The following is a 27165-nucleotide window of genomic DNA, read 5'->3' on the forward strand; positions in this document are numbered from 1 at the left end:
AAATGTTATCCCTTTCATTATTATTTATTTAACTATTTAATGATACATTCCTAATAATAAGCAAAGTTGAAAATTAAAATTGTTCGTTTCAATGAGCTGTAAAAGTACTCATAAAGTTAAGGTTTATTATATTTAATAAATGTGCATATGTTTATTAATATATAATTTACTATAATATTTTATAAATATAATTAAGGCAAACTGCTGTCCATTGTCTTCACTTAATTATGGCTAAGATTAACGTTTCACAGCCCGTTTGGCTCAGGAGATCACAATCACTCCTTGGATCTTTCTTGAATCTTTCTTTGCAGTTCGAATTTACCAGCCTGAAATCCAACTAGTCCACGCTCAGACATCGTTCTGAAGGACAGATTAAGAGTACTATCACACATCCTACATTTTCGGACAAATAATTGTTTCAAACAATTTTTTTATCTGCTTTATTACAAAATAAATGCGAGATTTTTTTCCACCCTTTTTTAAAAAAGTTGTTTACTGCACGTTTTCGCTACCATAAACATAGGTAGCCATTACTAGAGATATCGATAATAGGAATCCATATTCGTGTTAATAATAATGTGGTATATGATAAGATTTTATTCCGGAACGAATTGAATTTCTTTAAAATATTTATAGAGATTGTTTATTATCATGAACTATAAAATAATTACCTGAAAAGTAGTAAAAGTACAATCAGAGAAGCCATGTATAGTTGGACATCGCATGCTATATACCAGGCGTGGGGTAGGCACTAAGAAATAATATACAGTAATGAATTAAATGCACGTAAATTGGTTCTGGAAGAATAGTCTATAAAAAGCATTGCACTCACATGATTAAAATTACATTTCAAAATCTCACTAAAGTCATCGAGATTTGGTAATAAAGAATACTAGTATTGGAAGTAGCACTATGCAACAGGTTTTTTAAAATGTGAATCAAATTTACAGAGTTAATAGTCAACATTTTTTATTTTCCGATTATAAAAATTAGTTGCTTTCAATTTTCAGAATTAAAAAGCTCGAATAATGTTGGAATCACAGAAGCAAGAATGTTAAAAGGATAAACTCCATTGCATATGGGTCCTAATCCATAAACATATGCATGAAGTTTTCAAACAGAAAGTATTGCTATGTGACTTGTAGAGACATTAGGTATTTTTTTTTGGAAGTAGGCAAGAGGAAAAATATGCAACGCCTTCGCCGGGAATCGAATCACGCACCTCTCAATTACGCGCTGAGCGTGCAGACAACCACACCACGAAGGCATGCCAAGAAAAGCGGGAGAAATACCTTATATACTCCCTCTTTTAAAGGGCGACTGGGGTTTTTACGGGACCCATTCGCCAAATCCTGGGTGAGGAGAATCATCATCCAACACCCTTTTAGTTCGGGCGCCACTTATAGAGTCATTAGGTTTATTTTGGAAGCAGGATAGATGACGAATATTCAACGCCTTCGCCGGGAATCGAACCATGGACCTCTCAATTACGCGCTGAGCGTGCAGACCATCACACCATGAAGGCATGACAAGAAGGCGGGAGAAATACCTTATAAACTAATGCATTGATAATGTCTACACAAAAATGAAGATCGTTGTAATTGCTGGGAGCTTTTTGAGAGAGGGCATCGGCAATTCTATCATTCTAAATATTGTGAATGCGCTCTAGTGCAGCGGTCGCGAACGGTGGTCCGTGAAAACGTTTTGGTGGTCCGCAGAAAAATTGGGACATTATTTGTATTTTTATGAAGATTCAGTTTTAAAAATGGCGAGTAACAAAACATATTACGGAATATGGATTATACTCTTTTTTTAATTTTAGCTACTACTTTTAGCGAAATTCCTTCAATGAATTTAGCGACATTTTAGCTATTTTTGCTGGTGTATCTAGCGACATTTGAAAGTAAGAGTTGGCATCGCTACTGTTGTCAATAATAGGGCGAACTGGAATTCTCTTTCCTTTTGAATTACAAACATTTGCTATTGTAGTCGTTAATAACGCAGTTTTTCTCCGTGTCAATAGCAATGTTGATGGATTTTTATGAGAACCATCTGCATTCTTGTTTAGAATTGCATCATTGAAAGTTTCCGCTTTTGTTTGTCTAACTGTTTATCGATGGCGCCATTGCTGAGAAAGCGATGATTGTTATGTTTATGCCGATTTGTTCCTTTTCAGTGATATGGAAATGTGAAGCTAAGTATGAGAAGGTAAGATTTTTGTACTTTTAATATAATTTTTCAATGTGAACGAAATATGTGTATCAGTGAGATGTTAATAGTTTTTTACTTGCTACTCATAATCAGGCGCGTAGCCTGAATTTCCATAAAGGAACACCAAATATGTCGAAAATTATATTAACAAATGAAAATTAGAATTACATGTATTGGAACGTTGAATATTGTTTTTCCCTATTAATATGTTGTTTTTAAGGTCTGATTTAAGGGGTTCATATTAGTGGTCCGCCAAATATAAAATTTTATATGTAGTGGTCCATGACGTTCTAAAGGTTGACGACCGCTGCTCTAGTGCGCTCCCGTATCGTCTGTCATTATTTAGAAGCGATTGCATTAAAGATTACTTACAAGTGACTGCATGAACTAAGCTTGAACGCTTACCATATCTTAATTGGTCTGCTATTGTTTACATTGTTCAAAGTATCTGTAATCGTAACAGAGAAAGAGTTTACTGGAAAATATATAGCAGCACAGCGAAATGCTCAATAGCCAATTGTTTATCTGTTTAAGCATCACTGAGAACGTATCACATATGGCGTTAGACGGATACAGAGGAACTATGGGCTAGCTGTTAAGATAAATACCTAATCTTAATGGGCGGCAAACTAGTACAAAAGATAACCCATTTTTTATATTATTAATGGCAGATTGATTCAGTAAATTGGGCCTATATGCATTACGAAGCGTTATGTAAGTCTACGGAAAGATATTTTCCTATTATAGCAAAATAAAGCATATCCTCAATAAACTGATGTTTCTTTTATAGTGTCTCAATCAAGTTGAGGTTCATGTTGAGCCATCCTTTCAGCAGATCTGTCACTTACTGAAGTTCGGATGGTACACCATTAGATGGTACCTTATATTTCTTGCTAATACAATGGCAAAACGTTCATGACTTGATACTAAACATGAATGGTATTGTGACGACACACTTCTTTATGTTGCAGTCGCTACTTAATTGATTTTCTTCCTCGCCGTGTTGCCGCATTTCATGGCACCAACAATGGCCATAAAAATAAATGATTTCTGCAGTAATAATTCATTACATTATTTTTTTTAATTTAAAAATTTAAATCTAAAGTTTATTTTTGTCTATCAGTCACCATAATTAATTTAGTACGTATTCAAATTCTCCTTGTAAATGAAGCAATTTGAATGAAGGATAGCATAATTCAAAAATCAAAGAAGATTAAAAAAATAGGAAATAAATAAAACGCTACCTCCTGCCTCCTCCAAAAAACTTATCAAAAGCAAATAATGAAGCATTTTTAAGTTATTTTCTCCCTCCTTTCCGCATGCTGCTAGTTCGTGATGTAACTATAACTCCGGTCGACGCGTATTTGGGAGGTCCGGAGTTGGAGCCCTGAAGAGGCCATTGCACATTTTTTACTTTTCTTGAGCGATATAACCTAATGGCTCTACACATTTAGCTAAAATGTTTCATTTTTCATACTCCTTTAGAATTTCTTAATATAGAAAGCAAATGAACGGATTCAGACAAAACTGTGTATAAATATTTTTACGATAAGTCCAGGTGTGGTAAGATAGCTTCCCCGCAAAGCAGTTTTAGGGTTGCTATACAATGGCAAATGACGGCAGGGTTGCCACATTCGGCGAGAAATCGTTTATTTGGAGACATCTGGCGACAAAATTGGCGACATGCTTTGGACGGATGGAGAACCTTCTGGAACGAATTATCATCGATTTAGCCCAGAATGTTCTCGAACACAAGCCAAAAACTATATAAACCCTGCTGGTACGCGGAGAGTGAGTGCGATATAGTCTCGAGTTAGTCAGTCCGTGCGGAGTCGATCGAGCTGACAACCGGGCAGCGAATGCCGAGTGGGTCGTCGAGTGCATCGAAGAGTCTCTTAGTGTATCGCGTTTAGTGCATCATCGACAGAATGTGTAAAGCTCCGGGAACGACTGAACCGAAGATTCGGCAGCTGTGCTCTGTGTGTCGTCGAGTGCATCGCGAGTTGTAGCGTGGAGAGTCTCGAGAGTACGTGGAGTTCCGAGAACGACCAAGAAGGGTCGGGAGCTGTATTCTGGTGCTTTGCAGTGAAGCTGTCTCCCCCGTTATAGCCTGATAACCTGAAGGCTGTGTCGCTGAGTTTCAGCGTGTTTATAGGAGATCTTCGTGACTGTAAACGGGATTTTGGAGCTGTCCTGAGAATATTGGTAAATAAAGTGTGTTTCGATATTCCATCAAGTGCTGTCGTCGTTATTCCCTCCAAATCCACACGAATCCCGTACGAATGTTAAGGAAGAAAACAACGTAACGACTGGTGTCAGAAAAAAAAAAACGTAACAATAATTTACGTCACTGCAATCAATATGTCAGTTAAGTCAGTATTGCCCTCTGATATAAATAAAGTGGGGGTAACGTTAACCAATACTGAACTGTCATAGTAAACCCATTTAGAAAACATGAACGAATGAAACTTTACAAAATAATGGTACATCTGCATCATTATTTTTATGGACGCTCTTTAAAGCAAATATAAGCAATCTTAAAAGCAATCTTTGAAGAAATCTTAATGACTCTGATACATACTGTGAAAATGGCTTTACATTTAATTACAAAGCCTCATACTTGATTAGATAAATTAAATTATGATTTTTGGTGATTTTAATATTAATACTTTTTTAATATAAAGTATATCATATGAAAACAATTTGTTGAAAGCCCGAACAGAAGAATCAAAAGGTGATGCATTGCCAAGTTTTGTTTTCTTTAAACTGACCTTTAAAAGGGTTACTTTTACTCAAAGAAATATTACTGATACGTTAATTTATTAAAATTGGGAGTGTCACCAATGACCGAATATCAATATTCAGGTCTCATCAATGACCTAAATACTGGTAGGTCAAACCGAGCTCGAATTTAAACGAAGATGCTGGCTGTATGGTTTGTTTTTGTGGATTTTTGTCATATGTAACCCAAATACGAGTTAGTCTCCTATTAAAAAATCCTACTTGAAGGCAGCCCTTTCTTTAGGTGGATAGCCGTAGTCTCCTATTAAAAAGTCCTGCTTGAAGGCAGCCCTTTCTTTAGGTGGATAGCCGTAGTCTCCTATTAAAAAGTCCTGCTTGAAGGCAGCCCTTTCTTTAGGTGGATAGCCGTAGTCTCCTATTAAAAAGTCCTGCTTGAAGGCAGCCCTTTCTTTAGGTGGATAGCCCTAGTCTCCTATTAAAAAGTCCTGCTTGAAGGCAGCCCTTTCTTTAGGTGGATAGCCGTAGTCTCCTATTAAAAAGTCCTGCTTGAATGCAGCCCTTTCTTTAGGTGGATAGCCGTAGTCTCCTATTAAAAAATCCTACTTGAAGGCAGCCCTTTCTTTAGGTGGATATCCCTAGTCTCCTATTAAAAAGTCCTGCTTGAAGGCAGCCTTTTTTTTAGGTAGATAGCCCTCGTATGCTTTGCTGTATCTAAATAATCTAGGGGTTCACCAGCGACTGATCGGTGAAATGGCTGCATATTGGTGGTTTCGACCTGGATTGTGTTCTAGGTGAAGGAGCTGGCTGCATGGACGTTTGCGTGTTTTTCCCTGTGTGTAACGTTATACGAGTCAGTTTTCCTTAGAAAAATCTTAAGGCATCTTTCCCCTTAGGCAGATAGCGTGAGTGTTCTTTGCCATTAATCTAAAGCCAACCAATCAATCAAATAACCTAACTTTATTATAATATGAATGATAATAATATTTTTGTAATTAAGAAAAACATGCTTTTCAGCTTTAAAAACATGGTATAATTTTTCCATACAAACCATATTCTCTGTTTTGTAGAAATTGCTGATGAATATTAGAGAACTCCACCAATTATCGTAGCAGTCTTGAACATAATCGTGTACTGTTTCATGCCAAATAGGCCCAGAACCAAATTTCTCTACCAAAAGCATTATCGTCATTGCAATCAGTGTCAATGGCATAACCCTGAAAGTATTGTAAATAAAAGAATCTATATAGTTCCAATAAAAACGTGCTAAAATGATTGATATTTGCATATTAAAATAAGCAGAGTAATGAAATAAATAATGCGAGATTTTGAATAGATTTGATAAGTTTTAATCAAGCGAAATGGAAATTTTGTCTTTAACCACAGAGAAGCAAAGACTAATTAAAATCTAAATTCATAGTTTAAACCAGCGGTGTAGAGTCGGAATCGGAGTTAGGCAAATATTTTTGTAAAAGGAGTTAGAGTGGGAGTCACCTAGAAACACGTCGACTCCGATTCCGACTCCAGCTTTTAATAGACAGTTTAAATTTGAAATGAAATTAAAGTAAATTGAAAAAACATGAATGACAAAAGGAGATATTATTTTTATTTATGGACTTTCTTTCTTTCTTTCCACCGACAGCGAGGCAGCCGGTCCACTGGGTAGTTAGCATATCGGCCAGGTAGCCCCGCTGACGGAAATAACTTGAACAAAAGACACACTTATAAATACATATTGTGCTCAAGACGACTGCTGGGGGCAGTGCAAACAAATGCTGGACGAAGACGATAGTGCAAGATGGAAGAAGGGTGCATTGCGGGCGTGAAGAACAATTCCAGTTACATATTTACAGAGTAATGGATAGGTGGTTACAAATACTAAAAGTAATAAGAAGTAAAATACTAGAAAGTAAAACAATACATAAAATAAAAAAAGGCAAAACAGTGGAAACAATAGATAAAATGAGGCAAAATACATAGTTCAAGGTTCATAATTCAAGGTTTACAGTTCAAGGAGATAAATATATACAGGGAATAAGAAAAGCCGAATAAGCTAACTTAAGATAAAATTAGTTCACTACAGGTACAGAGCATACAGGGGCTATGCTGGTGACGAGGATGGTGGCTGAGAATTACTCCAGCCTGTCTGAGATTTTGCGTGCAATGTTTATGCAATCGCATACGCGTTTCAATGCATTGCGATTTTTTGAAGTAGCTTCGGCCCATGCATGGATGTGGTTTGCTACTGGTTGCCTAAGATGATATTTGGCGGTCTCTCTGCAAGCGAACAGATAGTGGTCCGGATCTCCTACCATCCCGCATGAGCAATGCTCGTTTTCGCGTCGTCTGAAGCGATGCAAGTAAGTCATGAAGGGACCATGTCCTGTTAGATACTGAGTGAAGTGAGACGAGCCAGATTTTAGAAGACGGCAGACTTTTGGAAAAAATCTGTAAACTCTTCTGCCGGTGGTTTCTGTCTCCCAGAGATGTTGCCAACGTTTGAGTAATTCTCTCTCGAGCTCAGCTTTTAAGAACGAACCCGGGAGAGGCATGTCAAGTGTGCGAACGTGGGGGTCAGTTGCTGCTCTTTTGGCTATTGCATCTGCAATTTCATTACCCAGTATTCCAGTGTGGTTATTTATGGACTATATACATTAAAAATATTTATTTATTTTCCATTTGATTGACATATTAATAAATAAATGTAAAAGATGAGGATGGGTGTGATATTCGCCATTATTCATTAAACTGATTATTTAGTTACTTCTTCAGCTCAAAGAGAGCATTATTGTAGCGTAATTCACAACTAGAAAAAGGATTTTATGGCTGGAAATGCATCAAATGCTCATTAGTACCCATGCTACAAATCTCATTGTTAAATTTAAGTAAGCAGCAATAGTAGCAAGGACTCCCAAAAGTGATGCCATTCTTAGGAGGCGAGCAGGAAAAGGAGCAATTATTAATCAAGCAACGCGATGGGGAAGTGCACTTTTGATGATAAAGAGTTTGTTAGAATTAAGAACTTTTACAGAAGATGTAGATAAGCCTAATGTTTCACTAGTAGAAAGATTGTGGAATGATCTTGCAGAACTGGAAACTCTTTTTTCTACACCATATATAACCACAAAAAAGCCACAATCTGAAGAATTAACAGAAGTCTTGCTTCTGCAAGAATGGCAAAATGTGATGTTTATTCTTTCTAAAACGGGACAGATTATTGCAGAAGGAATTATTTCTTCAATGAAGAAAAGAGAAACTAATTTATTAGACAATGAAATCTTGCTGTGTTCTATATATACAGATCCAAAACACCGAACTTGGTAGATGAAGAACAAATTAAAAAGGCAAAGAAAGTCATCTCTGAACTTTCACTAAGAATGAAATTATTCTCAGAATAACTGGAGTATTCAAATCAAGACTTTTAGACTATGCACATTGCAGCTGACTCTCTATCATCCTCTTCCATTGATGAATTAGATTTTGAGATATATTTATATACTTTGGTGCGGCCGATTGCAACCAAAATACGAGGTGCACATCTACATGTTATAGCAGTCCTACATAAAAAATTTCAACGTTCTGTAGCTACTTGTTTTTGCGTTATGCGAGATACGTACGTACATACGTACGTACGCACAGACGCCACGAAAAATTCTCTTCAGAATTAATTTTAAATCAGTTTTATAATTTTTTCTGGGGGGAGGAAGAGTCTTTTATTCTGTCCTTACGTACAGATATCTCGCAAAAACATCGTTAAATTGCATTCGATAGCGGTCAAAATGGATATTTTCGTTGAAATATGCTGCCTGAAACGTTTCGCGATTACTATACAAGGAAGTAAAAAATTGAGCTGTAACACATGTGTATATGTTTATATATATATGAGGAAGTCGGAGTCTTTAAAATTTCAAGAGTGACACCCGGAGTCGGTGTCAGTTATTTTCCCTACCGACGCCACAGCCCTCGTTTAAACCTATAAAAAGCCGAAAAACCAAAACTAAAATAATTATGGAAAAAGACATCTACGACAACCAAAACTGGGGGGGGGAGGGATAATGTGATTTTAATTCGTCAAGAATGTGTAACATAAGGCGTATATAAATAAACAAAAGTCTTTTTTGGGGAAAGGTTCTTCCACAAAACTCAAATCCAAAGTATTAGTTATGAATTCTCGATTAGAAATATCATTCCCTAAAAACATTCTAAATAACGCAAATAACATACCAAATAAAGATGCAACTGCTGCCTTTCTTGCAAGAAGGGTATTCGCATCACCAAAACATTTCTATATTATTATAAAATGCACTATATTTATATGAATAAAGCATGCAAATTCTGTCTTTGAAAGCAATTATTTTAGCCCAAAGAAGTATTATTTTCTTAATCATCTATCAGAAAAGTTACAACATATTCAGATGATTATTTCTCTAGCTTTTATTGGCCTAACAGAAATTGAATGTACAAGATCGCTGAATGCTGATAGATCTGTGCAGCAGACGGATAAACTACATGAGCTTCTCTGTGACATTCTCCTTGTGTAATATAAAAACGAGTCAATTTTCCTCAAAAAGTCCACCTTGAAGGCATTGTTTCTTTGGCTGATAATCCTCCTGTGCGCTGTCAAAACTGATTAAATTAACTAAAAGAATATTTTATCACTATCATATCTGATGACATCGCCTTTGAATTTCTGTATTCGATATAAATCCCTTGGTTTATTTTTTATGGCAAAGCACTCGAAGGGGGCTATTTGCCTAAGGGCAGGAATGCTTTCGTGGAGGACTTTATAAGAAAAACTGACTTGTATACACATTATGCATTAGATAAACTAAGAAAATGCCCATGCAGCCAGACCATTCACCGGGATTAAAACTCTTGACCGAACTATGTACTCAGCACCTTTACCGTTCGGCTGCTAGTGGGCATCAATATAAATGAAATAGGTAAAATGGATTCACATTTTTCTGAAGCGGCGTTAAGTCTTACCTCCAAATCCTGTGAAATATGTAAAGTGGAATGTTGAATTTTTGACCACCTTCTATCACATGCTTGACAGATAAGTAAGATACCAATAATCCTCTGGGAAAAAAAAAATATGATAATTAAGTTTAGAAAAAAAATTCTGTTTCATAATTTATGTAAATTTACTATAGTTCATAAATAACATCTCTAAAGTGTGTTTGGTATAATTCTTTTAAGTAAATTAAAGTAAATGTGCCGATGCTCGTTTATTGAAAAACAAAAGAATTAGTGACAAAAAATTTCTGCATGAATTTTCGTTGTTGTTGTTCTGACTTATCTGACTTATTATTGACTTCTCATTGTGTTTGTATTAGGTCATAACATTCAGCATGTCGAAGAAGAAACATAAAAAACATAATAATAAAATTGCTGTTTTTAATTAATTATTGAATTAATATGAAATGCATTCTTCTGAGATTTAATTCGAATATTTTGTTGGGGTACAGGCGGTTTCCTATTGAATAGGACAAAACGAATACATAGTACACTTTCGGTGTCACCGGAGGGTCACAACATAGAACATCTTTAGTTGGACAACTACTGTTTCACTGTAAATTTAATTTACCAAAATAAAATAATTACAGCGCTCATAGGTATACTTTCTTCGCCCAATGAATATGAAACTCTTTGTATTTTCATTGTGCCTCCCTGACGGTATGACGGTTAGTCGGTATATGGTTAGCTCTGCTGGCTACTGTAATGTTAGGCCAAGATTCGAATTCCAAAAAAGACCTTGATGCTAGTAAGTATAGAATTTATGTTGAGTTGTGGTACTTAAAGTACTGACGAGATGCAGGGCCTCTTTAGAGGTTTAACGGTATGAAGGATGGATGGCAGTCTGTCTCCTGAGGTATTCTCTGTCAAAATCGATGCAGAATTTCTCCATTTACGAGGGTGCAAAATCCATTAGCCCCTTGTTGGACAATTTTGGCGACGCTCTTGGTGATGAGACGGTTAAATGACATATAAGTATTAAGTTTCTCCCAATGAATGCATTAAATTGATACTCGCCGGTCACTTGGGGAAAATCATTCTGTTGCTTTTGTGGTAACTAAACATTTTTTTCGATTTCGTTTTTTCTCGATACCATATTTTTGGTATCTTGGAATTTTAGAATATTTTTTCATAAAGCGAAATGAATGATTCAATATCGTCGTCCGTTCGCCTTTGTCTTTCTATGTCCCTATGTACCTTAGCATAAAGTCCTGAGGGAATATTCGCAGAAAGCAGTGGGGATATTAGTTACATACCAGCTGTTATACAAATATTGCTATCAACTATTTGAGAAAGTAGAAAACTGATTTTCTATCTCAAAAGAATGACAATAGGGAGAAAAACGCATTCAGAGCTAAACGTACCAAAATGTTTTGGAGTACTCTTAAGCAAGTACTCCAACCAATCTTTCGAATATCCAATCAATCTTTCGAATATCCAGTTCAATTTACACAGAAACGTGCACGCTAGTACTGAACTATATTAGCGTGCGTAAGTACGTGCTTCATGAAACTGATCAAAATTGAATTCGGGCAACAATTTAACCCTTTCGGTCCTAATGGGCACATACGTCCCACAGATTAGATTTCATTCCCTATTGGTTAAAAAAAACTCTTTTTTAAATGGGTTTTTATGCTTGCAGTGTTTTTTAAGGAATTGCATCAGGTTGCACTTCGAAAAGACTGCTTTAGGCTATATCATACTTAACTTGTACTTTTTTGGGTAAGAATAAAATATTCGGTACATTTGATTTAACTTTATTATTTATTCACATGTAATGTAAGGTTATTATCACAATATCCTAGGTGATTGGGACAAATAGTCCCAGTTGACAAAACGATTAGGACATATTATCTCAGGAGATTTCCAGGAAATAGGAAAAGTTAAAATACAATAATAAAAGTTTACTGTTGTTCATAACTTACCCAATGCAGAAGAAAGTATCAACTACATAAGTAGCATTGACTATTGCTTGGAATGCGAAATCTCTGGAATAGTCTAACACTTTGTTCAAATTATCTGTAAAATAAAAAAAAGATAATAAATTTAAACAAGCGAGAATTAACGCGCGTATACCGTTAAGACCGCACACGTTACTTCCTAATGAATACATTTTGTTGTATTTATGTTTTTAACGAAAAAAAGCTAAATAAAATTTAATGTGAACATTTGTAATATATACCGATTCATATTTCATGTTTTATATTTAATTGTTAAATAATAAGTTGCTTTAATGCTTTAATACATTGAGAAATTAAACTACTCTAAAGTACTTTGCTTCATTTTTAACATTTTTCAGAGCGTAATTAAAAGCAATTTTCATATTAATAAAATTATACAATAACCGTTGTGTCGGATCTGTTGATTAAATCAGTGTAATAAAAAATACAAAAATTCTGCTACTGAATTCAATGAAATTACCCGCTGTACCGAAATTAAAACTCATTGTATACAATTTTCTTGTTTAAAATAATTTTTAAAGTAGTACTTTTGGTTTATAAGTTTATAATAAACATCTTTAAATATTTTTTGCAATAACACTACCTAGATTCATAAAAATTATTGTTACTTACACACATATATACATACTTACATGTAATTACTATTTTAGGCTGGCTGATCAAACAGCTAGCGTTTAAAAACATAACGGTACTTTAATAGGAGTTGAAACATTCTATGCAGTCTCTAATTTTCTTCTTTTCTTACTACTGCTTAATTTAAAATACATTTATACGGATTTTATAATAAATTTTATCTCAGCATTTGGTTTTATGATTCTCATTATAAAATACAAAATGTTGTAAAGAATTATTATAAATTTTAGTTACGTAAAAGTTACTGTTGCTTTCATGAACTATGAATTCATTTTCTTGCTGTTACAATTCAAAGCTTGTTACAAAGCAGTTTTCATTTACACCTTAAACCCCTCATGATCTTAGAATATGTGACTGTTGCAAGAATTGGGATATTTTATTTATTTTAAAAGCAATTACTTCCAACTTTTTACAGCTGACTACATAATATAACTGCTTTGGAAAATAGTAACCAGAAAGTTTGTGTTGCCACAAATATTTTTGTAATTTAATCCTCTTTGTGACAAAATATTTCGCCATGTTTCCACCTTGCGCGCATGATATTTTAAAAATGGCTAATGGTACATACTTGAAATTTGATGGAATTCTTTATATGGACACTATTTTCTAACTGAACTAACAATCCGATGAATATTTTAATATTGAAAAATTTTATGGACGAAAACATTACAAATTTTGTTAATAAAATACTTTTTATAAACTCAACTCCAAATAAAATAAAAATTTAAAATGAAATTTTTAAAATTTTAGGTTCACAGTAGTTTCCAAATGTTATAAAAGCTATATATTAAATATGGAATTAAATTATGAAACAGAATGTTTTAAACTGTGCGCGCAAGTTGGAAACATGATGAAAAATGTTGTCACAAAGCAGATTAAATTATAAAAATATTTGTGGCAACACAAAGTTTCTGATTACTATTTCAGAAATTATTATTTAGCTATACTATGTAGTCAGCTGTAAAACGTTGATAGTAATTGCTTTTAAAATAAATAAGTAATCCCAATTCTTGCAACAGTCACCTATTCGAACATCTTATGGGTTTTAAGGTGTATGAGTCCCCTTAAGCTATTATGGATTTTTTATAATTTAAAGACATTTCTCTTACATTTCTGAAGAATATAATATTCTCATGTTATCACGAAATTTTACAAAGATTGCAGCAATATTCGCTCCAAAATGCATTCTTATTTTTGAGGAGCACTTAATCCGAAAAAATGCTTTTGCGTCACCGATAATGTTAGTTTAGCGGAGTTTAAAAGAGCTGGGCCATTGGTATAATTAAGAATTAACACTTTTCTTTAATTTTTGACCAAATTCTTTGAGGAGTGCAAAAATCTGTAACGATGATATTTGTAAAAGTCGGTGAAAGCGCTTTCTATACTGAAGTTATTCAAACAAAAATTATGCTGCTTGCAAGAAATAAAAAAATATTTTATATTGCTGTGATAAAAAAATATAATTGTAAAAAACCGGGTAACACAAGAAGATTGCTAATAAAATATCCATAACTTCTGCTGCTTGCTAATAAATACTTAGCTGTATTGTCAGAAAAAATGTCAACTTGCAGCTTACTATTATGCTAATAAATATCCCCCTGATATTTCAATCAATAGATATTTTATTAGTAATCTCATTACCACTGAGAAGTGTAAAAATATTGGCGCGCTAATAAGTAGAACATAATATCAACATTCCATCATTTTATAATTTTCTGTCTTCGGCTGCAGAAAAATGTAACACAACAACATTTAATTTAATATTCTATATAAAAAATCATAAAATGACCAATTTCAGAGGTTTTAAATTATGTTCGAGTTTAAACATCACTGAATCATTATTAGACAGAGGTTAAGAATATATGAAGTATAAAAGAATTATGTGTTTCACAATTTGGGTACAATCTTTGAATTTATTGAATGACAAATAGCCTGATGAAAATCAATTATTCTTCAAGAGATTTCAAGTTAACAGTAGAATAGTTACCTAATAAATAGAAGTTGATGACGAAGTAATTATGGCCCAGTAAAACCCATGTAGAGGAAAAGAATTTAATCCCATGCAAGCATGATAAATTAAAGGAGCTGGTCTTGGTATCCATCAATTTTTTGAAATTAGCTGGTAAGGAAAATGCCAAAAGAACTCTGCTGCTAGTGTCTGAAAAGTAGAGGCAATTTGAATTTTTTGATAATAGTACTGAAAAACATTTATTCAGAATTAAGATTTGTTAAAATTCTAGTAAATATGCTTATCTTTTTACTGGAAGTTAACCCACATGCTTTATAAAATCCGTTTATCTGCATTATTCCGACTCGTTAGTTGGGAATGAATGTTATGATGGTAATTATTACCTTAATGCCCGGATTCGCTAATGATTATGAATGTGAATATTATGAATATGGAATACATTCAAAAACCTCATATTAATATTAATTTGCTAACCGACCACCTGGTTCAAAGGACTTTTTTCAAAATGTTTATTACATTTCTCAATTTATGAAATTCTTTATTGGATTGCATTCAGGCATAAATATAATTACTACAAAAGTGATAAATTCTTTATTTTGTGAAATTTAGGCAGAAACTTTTAAATTCTAAATCGAATAAAAATAACAACCATTATTGATTGACAAGAAAATAATCAAGATTAAAAAACATTTTGATTATGTTATACAGAGAGTGTTCACACATTTTTGTAACGATTTTGATTTTCTCCATGAATTTTAGTTTTAATTTTAAAATATAAATGTGACTAGCATCCAATTGGAATAACGTTTAGTTATCGTCTGCAGCTTTAAAAATATTCTTTTCTTTAAAATGTTGCTGAAAAATAAACAGTGAATCTAAGGCTATATTATTGCGCTGTCCGAAGAGAAATACTCGTATTCAATTACAAAAAAAGATATAAAAAGCATAGTTTTAATATTTACACACGTAAAATAAGTGATGCAATTCATATGAAAGAAAGGAAACGTCAAAGTTTACATCTGACTGTGAAAATGGCAAAAAATGCATATCCATGAAAAGTACGGACAGATCCTTATTAAATCTAAAGTCGCATCTCATGTTTTAAAGGAAAATACAGCCCGTAAAAGAGCTATTGCAAAATCTTTAAATATCTCTGTAGGAAATGTGAACAAAATTATAAAATCTGGCAAAGAGCTATTGCAAAATTTTTAAATATGTCTGTAGGAAATGTGAACAAAATTATAAAATCTGATTTAAAGCTAATCAAAACAAAAAACATGATGTTCGTCACCTAACACCGAAACATGTTTCTCAGCGTAAGACTATGTGCAGATTGCTGTATGAAATTATTTGGCAGGTAAAATATGGAAATATACTCGTATGGTTACAGTTGATGACGCTTGGATATGCTTATCTGATTGCAATAGAGAAAATATCGATTTACTATCAAAAAGAGGCGAAATAGGTTTAATATGTTGATTCATGGAAAACAAGGAAACTTTTTCTAAAGCGTTTATGGTTATTACTAGATAACAGAAAACTTAAAATAAGGAAAACTTCAAAATTAATTCAGATTACTATCAGAAATATGTTTTAACATCTGTTTTTAAAGAAGAAATTGCATTTCTTTATCCAAACAATCTTCACGGTGTTAAATTTCATCAGCATTAGGCTCCAAGCCATACCTCTAAATCTACTGCTTTATTTTTTGAAAAAATGAGAAATGAAACCGGAATTAAAGATATTGCCTTTAAATGTATCCTACCCAAGTGTCCTGATGTGCTTCCTATATATTACTATACATTTGGACTTTTAAAACGAGCTCTTTATAAGCAGCATGGCAAAAATTGGATGGACTCTAGAAGATTGTGAAGGAGGAGTGGAATATAATCAACTCTGATGCTTTAAGAAAAGGACTTTTACCTTAGAAATCAAGATGTAATATGATAGCACAACGGACTATAAGATTGAACATATTAGAAAATAAAATTCTAAGGTTTGTTTATATATCAATCTTTGCAAAATCGTCATAAAAATAGTGTTCAGCTTCTGTATATACTAACCATAAGTATACAATGAACTAAAATAAGGGAGAAAAAATGTAATGTATGGCCAATATCAGTCAACATTCAAAAGTTTAAAAAAGAATTTATACACCGTTGAAAGAAAACTGATATAATTCAAATTACTTACGCCTACCCCACATCATGCGTAATAATTTGTAAATCCTGTGTCAAAAATTTCAAATGGTTCTATAAGAAGCTTTTAGAGTTACCATGGTTGCTGTGAACATAAATCATAAAAAAGAACAATTAAACAAATATCCCTCTTAAAGTTTTCAGATTAACACGTTACATGATAACAACTATTCCCGTTGTCAAACGAAAATGAGAAAATAAATAATGAAAACACTTTGCCAGATTCTCCAGATATATTGAAATGTTTAAACTAATTTAATTTTAAAAAATCTTAAAAAAGGATGAGAACTGCATCTTTTAGTGCTCTTTAAACTTTGGCTTCTGAACTGGCGGACAATAACTTCCGGTGTTTCGTCTCTCAGAAAAGCTGGTATATCTCCACTTCTAATAAAAAAATAATAGTTGCTTTTGATACCTAAGAATGCGGGTTGTAAAAATGTTAAATAAATCAAATTGAGATTTTTAGCCGAAATCGGCCTTTTGAACGAGGTCGGTTTTCTTTAGTAACGATCTTCTTGCATCAAATATATAATACTGATAATCATATTAATACTGTGAATGAAAAATTAACAAGAATTTCAATGTCTTATATTTAATGCAGAAGAACTATAGAAAAGAGTTTAGAACCATTTAGCAAATTAACATGAAAATTTGGGAATCCGTTGCCTTCATAAATTACTCCAGAAATACTTTCTCGTGGTTCAGCTAACGTAAGTTATTATATCCTTATGTAAACAATTCCAAAAAAAGTGTAACACAAAATAATTTGCATGTATGTCTAATTATATACTGAATTTCGCTTCAAAAGCGCTTTATGGGACACTGTTTCTGAATTTTGCCTTATAATGGACAGATTAAACTGACAGTTTCTATTAGTTTTGAATATAGCTTTAAATTAACCATTTCCTGAATGGCTGTAAAACCTTTTACGATAACAAAGATTATAGTTATCAGAAAATTCTATGGAACGCAGGAAAAGTATTTTAACTATTATTTTCAAAAAATATATTCATGGTTGTATAAAGAGGCATTTTGTGTAACTAAAGCGCAAGAAAGTCATATGGGTAAGTCAACAAGTCGGGTTTCAGACTTATTCTCAGGGTAAAAGAAATCATCCGAGGGCAGAGTAATTAAACTCAAAAGTAACTATATACATCGGAATATTGTTACCAACAGCAATAAAATTCCATAATTTGACAAAACTTCTCGTAAAAGGTAAAATATAAGTTCATCAATGCTGACCGAAAAGCACATTTTGGAAAGGTAGCCGAAAGATTTTAAGCTTTACGAAGCCTTTTTGGAGGACAATTTCCATTTGCTTCGTGTAAAAAGGTATTTGATGAAGATGCGCCATTTAGGTTTGAAAAACAATAAAATATAGACTAGCGTTCAAAAAAATTTCTAATTTGGGAATCCAAATTATTTCTCCAAAATTTTTATTATTGTTGTGTGTTTCTGGTATGCGCGAATTCGGATGTTAGACTCAGTTTGAAACCCTGCCCGAGTTAAGTTCGTGAACTTTTATCAATTGAAAAATTTCAAGTGATATGAATGATAACTAGTATATGATAGAATGAAAACTAGTAGTCTTCAGAGACAAATTACCTAGCAGCACAATCACATTCACTGGTGTCTTTAAACTACAAAGAGTGAAAAGATGTGGTATATATGTTGCATAACTAGCTACATTCTATTTAAAATACGCGAAGTTTCATCCATGGAATTTTAGTGTCCTTCGTTTTCCAATGCAAATAGAAGATCCCACGTGAGAGCGATGGGTGGTATTTGAAAAGCTTGCGTGAATGAATGGGGTAACTGGACCATGCTGCTCTTCAAAAAGATCTCTATAGGTAAAATAAAGAAATATAGCTTTTTCGACTATGCGGAAAATAAACTCATCCAAATCAATGGTATAAATGTTAATTTTTTTTGCCTCACGTGAGATACCAAATTATTTTCGTAAAGCTGTGTAAATTAAGTACAGAAAAAAGTATATAATTAAATGCAAAAATCAATCGTCGTATTATCAGAACCTTAAATGTAAGCAACAATACTCTGTCAGTCTTTCTTTTGCAATCGGCGACACAATGCGAAAATACGACAATAATTTTGAAGTCGATTGCCAAACGATTCGATAAATTTTAATAATTTTGTTTGGATTCACACAATCTCATATAGCTCATTTTTTCTTTCTTTGCAAGTTTAAAATTACCATTTGTTTAGTTTTAAAATGATTACGCGTAGAATTTTAAGTCTGAAGAAAGCATAAAAAGTACTATAAGGAAAAATAAGCATTTTTGGTGTTAAAGACAGCATTTACTTTACCTTATTTTATTTTCAGATCGTTATTATGTACTTTTACAATTTACAAGGAAAGCTATTGGATTTCTAGCAGATAATCGTCACACGAAATTTATTAGGTTGATTCAAACATGTGAATGAACAACAGATGCAAAAGCTGGTATAAAATTTTAAAGATATTAATTAATTTGTCTTTAAATGTAGATATGTTTTAAATATAAATAAAATATCTTTTGTTTTTGAAAAACGTTAGCTAAACCTCCCAACATTGAATTCATGCTATTTGGAATATATTCTAACAAGATAGGAGCATATTCTTATATTTCCCGAATATTTAGTTTTTTTTATGAAAACCTAAACAATTTTAAAGATAATTCTGCCTTTAATATTTATAATTACTTTTGATTTCATACATAAACTGAAAACACTTACTTTGAAAAACTATTTTCTTCTTGGAACAATAGATGTCAAACGATGTGCCAAGAAACACTAATAATCCAAAAAGAGCATAAAGCGTACTGAAATGAGAAATTTTTAATATATTTGCCTATCTCAAAATCATATACAGAAAGAAATTATTAATATTTGAAACTCAAAGTCTCTTTATTTCGTGACTTGAATAAATTAGCTTAAAATTTACATCAGGTCAATTTTGTTCTTTATGTATCTTTTAAGCAAATGCGGCACAATTATTTATAGCATATAACATAATTTACAGGATGCTAAAAAACGATGGTTACAGGCTTTATGGCCATAAATATTGTTCTTAGACGTGGATTTTTAATTTTACGGTTACGCTATTAATACCAATAACCGTAGAAACCGATCTCTGAATAACCGTAGAAAATAGTCGGACGACGTTCGTAAAATTTAAATAAATGTATTTATTAACACATCGAACTGGCGGTTACACAGACTGAAAAGAATGACCAGGAAGAGAATGCTGCTGGCATTTGCAAGTAAACATTCATGATGTCGATGAACATTTATAAACACCAGAACATCAAGTATAGATATTCATGAATATCCAGAGACTAAAGACTTCGGAAGTGACGCAATAGGTTTGTCACCCCACCTGTGAGCTAGATGCTTCTGAAGTATCAGTTGAAGGTCCAGTTTCAATCTAATTCATTTATAGATATGGGCTTTAAACTCAAAACTTGAAGAACTTAAATTTGTGAATTTGCTTTATTTTCTATAAATTTAAGCTTAAAAACTAAAGACGGGATAAATCGTAAATTTTGTTGAATTTGAATGCGAATCCAAATTTTTAAAGGTTTTCGAATTTCTTTAATCTTTTGAATAAGAACAATCAGAAGAATAGCAAACAAATAAATTATACTTCTTACTTCCTTGTACTAAATAAAAAGGAAGTATTGTAATCGCAAAAAATTTTCCGTATCATATTTCAACGAAAATATCCATTTTGACCGCTATCGAATTCAATTTAACGATTTTTTTGCGTAACATCTGCACGTAAGGACAGAATAAACCTAATTTAAAATGAATATGTAGAGATTTTTTCGTGGCGTCTGTACGTTCGTACATACAGATGTTTTTGAGCTATGCGAGATACGTATGACGTACGTATCTCGCATAACTCAAAAACGAGTAGATGTTGAAAATTTGTATATAAAACTTCTATATCATGTAGATGTGCATCGCGAATTTTGGTTGCGGGTGGCCGCACCAAAAGTATATAAATATATGTATATACTATATATTCACTCTGTTACTCGGCTCAGTGATCTGTTTCTTTATTCTTATGTTTGTAAATTGTGCATTTTTTGCTTTAAAAACGTTTGAATTATGTTGTTCTTATCTTCCGGTTAAGGTTTTTATGGCTTTAGTAAATCGGCATGCAATATTTTTCTCGAAATCTTTCGCGATTTCAATACTTTCTTTTTACTTCGTACAAGGAAGTAAAAAAAAAAGGGGGGGAAGAGAAACACGCCAATATAAATTTTATGGTTAAGCAAAAAAGCAACCTTATTTTCGCTTTGAATAAAATTCTACCGAATCCTCTTCTGCAGGGGCGAAAACCATTTTAGCGTAAACGAGAAGAGCGAGAAATATTCTACTTGGATGGGGGGGGCAAGGTGTAGAACAAAGCGAAAACTAATGCAGAGCCGTTTTTTCGAGAAAAATAGTAAGGAAACGTGGAAAACTAGTGCATAAGAATTCTGAAAATGTTAAGATTAAATTATGTTATTAATTTAGATGAATTTTGTGAATGAGAAAATCTTCATGGAAACCAAAATCAAAATTTTGAGTGAATTCCCATTATGATTAGTCATTGAAGATTTGTTTATTTCTCTTTCTCGAACATAAGTTCCATGTTTTTTGATATGCCGTTTTACCGCTCTCTTAGTCTGCAGTATGTTCAAAAACACCGAACGATGAACGAAAAATATTTAAGGGCTTTAGCAATGACTGGGGGAGAAAATACTCTGCTACTGGCAGCCAGTTTCAGGTCACTGAGTTCATACGAAAGCAGATATTCTTAGCACGATATAAACTGCTGGTCATCCAAAATGCAACACCGGGAAGCAAATATCCAAACAGCATGAAGCTTGCATCATGTATATACTGCGATTAAATATGCAAATGATTATAACTTCACACCTGCATATAGTGGGCGACTGCAGTGTTCCTTAAAATCCGTATATGAAAAAAGGAAAAACTGCCATTTTGAATAACGAGAAGTTTGCCTTATAGAAAAACACGAGCAACATTTGAGCACGTTAATGCGGTCGACCGAGGTAGAATTGTTGCATACAAAGATTGTGGATTATCCTTCCCAGGAAACAGGTCAATATATCGGACCTAGCTGAGCAACAGTCATGTGAGTGTGGAATCGGTGGATGGAGATGGGAACGACTGATGGGCAGGAGCAATAGGAACCGCCTCATTAACTCCTAGAGAAGCATATTGTGCGCATAGGACTCATAGAGGGCACTGCCACATCCGTAACCGTATCACAGCGAATGCAATCTGTGACACAACAATCGGTGTCTGCAGGAAAAATTCGACTTCGTTTACCGTACGATGGACTGTACGTTAAGTGTTCAATGTTTCGCTTAAACGTTTACCACAGGCGTTTGCAATGGTGCACGGAATGGCGGAAATGAAGACATTGTGTTTTCGGATGAACCAAAGCTTCGTCGTGCAGTACCACGATGGTTAGATTAGAGTTTGGAGAGACGGTGGAGAAAAGCTGCTCGACTGTTGTGATATACACAGTCATACTGGCCCCGTCCCCAGTGTTATGATGTTGAGTGGTATTAGATTCCATTCGCACGACCCCTAGTACATATTATCGACTCATTTACCAGCCAACGTTTATCTCTAAGGTTTTTCAGCCTGTTCTCCTTCCTTACCTTTAGGGCTGCCACATTTCAACAAGCTGTAGTTGACGACACGTAGCACGCAATGTCCAAGCGTTCTTCTTAGCCAACTGGACTAAAAACTTCTTGACTAACCTGGTCTGCCCGTTTTGCCAGACCTAACCATAATCGAACATGTTTGGTCAATGGTTGCAGAACGCCTAGCCCAGCGGCCAGTTCATCAGTGGGTGCACCAGATGAAGTTTAGCTACGTAGAGGCATCCTGGACTGCCATTCCACAACACCATATCCATAGCCTATTTCACTCATTGCCGCGATGACTGGCAGTGGTTATTGACCAAACGTGGAGGCAAAACTCATTACTCATTTTCTTGTCTTCCTCACCCAAGAGAAGGATTTATTTCAAACTAATTAACACGTAAATCTCTGAAATAAATTTAGCTTTGATATCTGGTTGTCCTTCTTGCTGCATTTTGGATGGTTAGTCGTATACATAAGAAGCCATTGTTAGGGTAGCAGGATCACAAAATTCAGCATAGTGAGGCAATCAAACAGAAAATAGTCTACCGTGAATAGCAGTTCTTAAATCAAGTTTATTGCAAATGATTATAATATGAGGAAAAGGAAGGGAATTATCAGACTAAGTAGCAAACGTGAAATGAATAACTAAAGCAATCTAATCCATAATATATAAGATAATGATTAAATATTCTTTATAATTGCCGGAAAATATAAATATGTCATCAGCAGGTTCCGAAGAACAAACCCTGAGAGTACCATGTACATAAGCGAAAAAAAGGAGCCATTTGTTTTGTTTAGTAAGTTGAAATATTTAGTATAGTAAAAAAAATAAACGGAAAATACTTGCGGTAAACAGTAGCTGTAAAGTCTCGTTTATAGCGAGGGGTTAGAATATGAAAAAAAGGAAGGGAATAATAAGATTCAGTTTCAAATAATATGAACTGGCTGGATTGATCAAATTTAAAACACATAAAATATGATTTAAATCTCTTTATTACCGTCAAAAGGCGGAAACGGGTCACCAGTGTGTAGGAAGTCCATATCTGAAAAAATAGTTTTTTAAAGAATTCGACCCCAAAATAATGCTTGAAATCGTACTGGACAAGTACTGAACAGGGGTTACCACACCTAAATCCTTCAATTTGGGGATAGTTATTATTTTAGAAAGCAAAGTGATTTTGATCCAAACGTCAATATATGTGAAATGGAATTCTCGAAGTCTGGTTTCAAACGATTTCCTAAGCGGCAGAAAATATAAAACTGTGCATTAACACTTGCACCTACTACAATTTTTCTACAACTGGAGCTTAAAGATGAGGAATCTTTCTGAGTAAACATTTACGTTCAATAATTACAGAAGAATACCGTTTTTATACTCCAACGTATTTTAAAGAATAAAACAAGAGACAAAGCCAAAAGTCGTATTCTTGGAAACTTATCACCGCATTTTTCGAAAGAATGAAGACTGATACAAGTAATATATGTATATTTTTTCAACTTATGTTTTGTGACTTATGTCCTTTGCTATTTTACTTATTATGTATTTGGCCTGTTGAGAAAAAGGCTCTTTCAAAGCGCAAATCAATCTACTATAAGCACTTGATAGACTCTGCAAAGACGGATAGAAAGCATATTGCAGACTTACAGTGTTGAGGGAATGCCATCATTATGAAACATTTAAATAATAAGTATTTGTAGTTTAAGTGTTAATTAAACGGTTCGGGAATCGTTCTAAAATTAAATGAGCACTTTGTGTGGGACTGAATTTTGCTTCAATACATATATTAAAAGGTAATAATTACGAAATTAAAATCCACTCACATCGCAAAGATTTCCACTTTGTTTAAGCTTATTTCCTCTTTCATTTCACATCTTGAAATAAACGCATCAAAATGGATCATGTCACCCACTGGGAAAAAAGAAGCCATAAACGTTAATCTAAAAATTGGGGATATTTAAAGTGTAATGTTAATGATTACAAATTCCTTGCTGTATATAATAAAATACGGATATACGTGAATTAACATAAAAAAGGCAAAATCATTTCAGATTCAAATTTACAGTAATAGTGTACAAATATATGAAAATTTAATTAAAATATGAGAATAAAGTTGAAAGCTAAAAATTAAATATTTTCAAATAAATTTATTCTAAATCTTTACGACCTTTAAATGACATAAGGTTGTTAAATAGATAGAGTAGAGTTTTATGTTAATGTCTTCTCTGATGTATTTCTGATAACACAGAATGTTTCGTAATTATGTGAAATATTTAAAATATTTTTAACAAATAAACTAGGCCATTTTTGAGAAATTTTATTTTACTGAAACAGAGAGAATTTTAATACTTCTTTTTTTTCATTTCGCATATTCTGAATATGTCCACCTTCATTGATACGCCAGCTAAGATCAGATCATGATTTGGATGGTAATCTGAATTCATCTACAATCAGTATATCACTGTCGATCGTAACGACATTATCCGAAATATATTTGCAAAGATCCTAAGGGGGAATGGAGGGAAAAGATAATATTCTTAATGAATCCCTACAAGAAAAGCATAGAATTACATAGGGAGACTGAAGTTGGTCCTCGTATTAATTTCTCATCTCCTCATCGTATGCATCTTATCCACCTCATTGGCAAGTTTTGACTCAAGTATTCTTTTGCAGATGGTCTCTCTCTTTGTGTGAAATTCCTGATTGAGACACTGTCGCAGATGATCACGGTAATGTCTCTGTATTGATGAGCCGGTTGACAGTCATCTTCAAAGGGGTAATCGCAGTTTTCGTCCAAGTATGACATCAGACAGGTTTCCAGAACACATAGGTAAATCTTCTCAGTGCTTCATAGATATTTCTGCAAATAACTTGCAAAGTCATTAGTTTTTTTTTTTTTTTTTTTTTTTTTTTTTTTTTTTTTAGGAAGAGACGTGAAAAGTATGGAATGCTCTCGCGACTCGAACACTGGACCTTTCGAACGAGAATACTTCCAGTTACACCACGAAGGCACGAGGAAAGAAGGGAGAAAATACCTTATAAACTAAGTTTATCTCCTCTTTCGTCTTGTTCTTCTGAAGGCATTTTGCTATGTTTATTAGGTCACTGCATGTTTCACTGCATGCATTAATAGACATTTCTATTTCTATGAAAACATTTTCCTTTCTGTCTATATTTGAAACCGTTCCTAAAGCAAAACAGGAAATTCCCATTGCAAATATTTATATTACTGCTGCTTTACAAGGTGATAATGTTGCGTGAACTTTTGCATCTTTCCCCTGTCTGCACGAATCTCGTAGATCTAATAACTAAGAATGTCTTCCCTTCCATCTTCTTTTTCTGAAGACGTTTATGCCACTGCATTAACTGCATTTTGGAGAATCATTTGTTGCCGATTTACTTGTTTCTATCTTGAGACATCGTTTGTTATCCAAGACATTTTCTTTGGGAAAATTTTCTCGTGAATCAATTTGTGAATGATCTAAGGTGTTTGCGAACCAAAATTGTACTTTTTTCTAAATAAAATTTTAATAATAATATAATTTTAGTTACTTTTACATTTGTTTAATTTATTTAATTGAATACCAAAAAGCACACGAGGATTATCTAACCTATATCTGTAGTCCGTTCTTACTAACCGAAACTAAAGCATCGACGAAATGACTAAATTCGTAATCCGGTTGTAACATAATTAATTCTCCTATGACTACAGTGTAAGAAAAGTTGATGAAAATGGAAAAACTGTTTTTATTTATTAAAAATGCGAGAGTAGCGAGCAGAAATTAGATATTGATAGTAGATAGTAGATATGATTTTTATTCCTGCTGAGTGGCATAGAATTCGAGCCCTTCCTGGACCAAACTGAGATATCGCTTTTCTTCTCTTACTCATATAATACTGCGTAAAAACAGCTGAGGTGCTATATACCTAACAATGCAAGTTTCAGTTTATTTATCACACTGGGAATAATTCCTGATGTTTTAATTCATATTAAGATAAACACAGAGCGTCATGCGTCATTACTTTGCTTATTATATAAGAATCAAATCACATGCTATTTAGAAAAGTAATTGCTATTAAATTCTTCAATAAATAATTTATGACAGTTGTAACAGAGGACCTGTAATTATCTTAGTTAAAATATTCTTAAGTTTGCTGAAATTGGCTAATTTGAACAAATTAAAATAATTTATGTTTTTATAAGTTGAAGAGATTAATTAATTAATGTTAAATTAAAGCAACGACAAATACATGCAAATATTTTAAATTTAATGCAATAGAAAATATTTTGATTCTTACCTAGCTTAACAATTTTGTTAACATCTTCTAGTTCACATCTGGACGGAAGACAAAGACCTAATCTTATTGACATGAAACTGAAACCATAAGCTTTTTTTGCGAAATCACCCATTATCTATAATATAAAACAATTTTCACGGAGAAATATGTCAATATATAACGATTTAACAGTAAATTTTCAAGTAAAATGCTCAAAATGGGAAACAATCTCTTTTAGTACGCATGAAAACCTTGAAGATAATTGAATCCATTATTATTCAAAATTTAAAACAAAACAGTGTTACAAGCAATGGTACTGAGATTATTATAATAACACTGAGAAATATTTTCGTGATATTTAGCAGCTAAAATATTCCAGAATAAAAAACACAATTTTATATTGTGGACATAGTTTATATATAAAGTTAAAAGCAGACTTAAAAAGCATATTCAGATAAAACAAAATTGAACCCAAACGAAATTCGTTGAATAC

At 33.2% G+C, this 27165-nt stretch overlaps 1 protein-coding gene across 1 annotated transcript in view; it reads right to left on the reverse strand.

The window, feature by feature from the left end:
- LOC118181525 (nose resistant to fluoxetine protein 6-like) overlaps positions 1-27165 on the reverse strand; it is a 58444-nt gene that overhangs the window by 19539 nt on the left and 11740 nt on the right. Inside the window, exons 3-10 of the mRNA XM_035350693.2 lie at positions 26694-26808; positions 24218-24305; positions 19461-19546; positions 14548-14718; positions 11892-11985; positions 9937-10029; positions 6002-6167; positions 672-751 (exon numbers count right to left, since the gene is read on the reverse strand). Of these exons, the coding sequence (XP_035206584.1) occupies positions 672-751; positions 6002-6167; positions 9937-10029; positions 11892-11985; positions 14548-14718; positions 19461-19546; positions 24218-24305; positions 26694-26808 (893 nt within the window). The remainder of the gene's footprint in view (positions 1-671; positions 752-6001; positions 6168-9936; positions 10030-11891; positions 11986-14547; positions 14719-19460; positions 19547-24217; positions 24306-26693; positions 26809-27165) is intronic.

The sequence above is a fragment of the Stegodyphus dumicola genome, chromosome 9 (genome assembly GCF_044657685.1).
Source record: "Stegodyphus dumicola isolate Sdum_Otavi_A_Nest chromosome 9, ASM4465768v1".
NCBI classification, from domain to species: Eukaryota; Metazoa; Arthropoda; class Arachnida; order Araneae; family Eresidae; genus Stegodyphus; species Stegodyphus dumicola.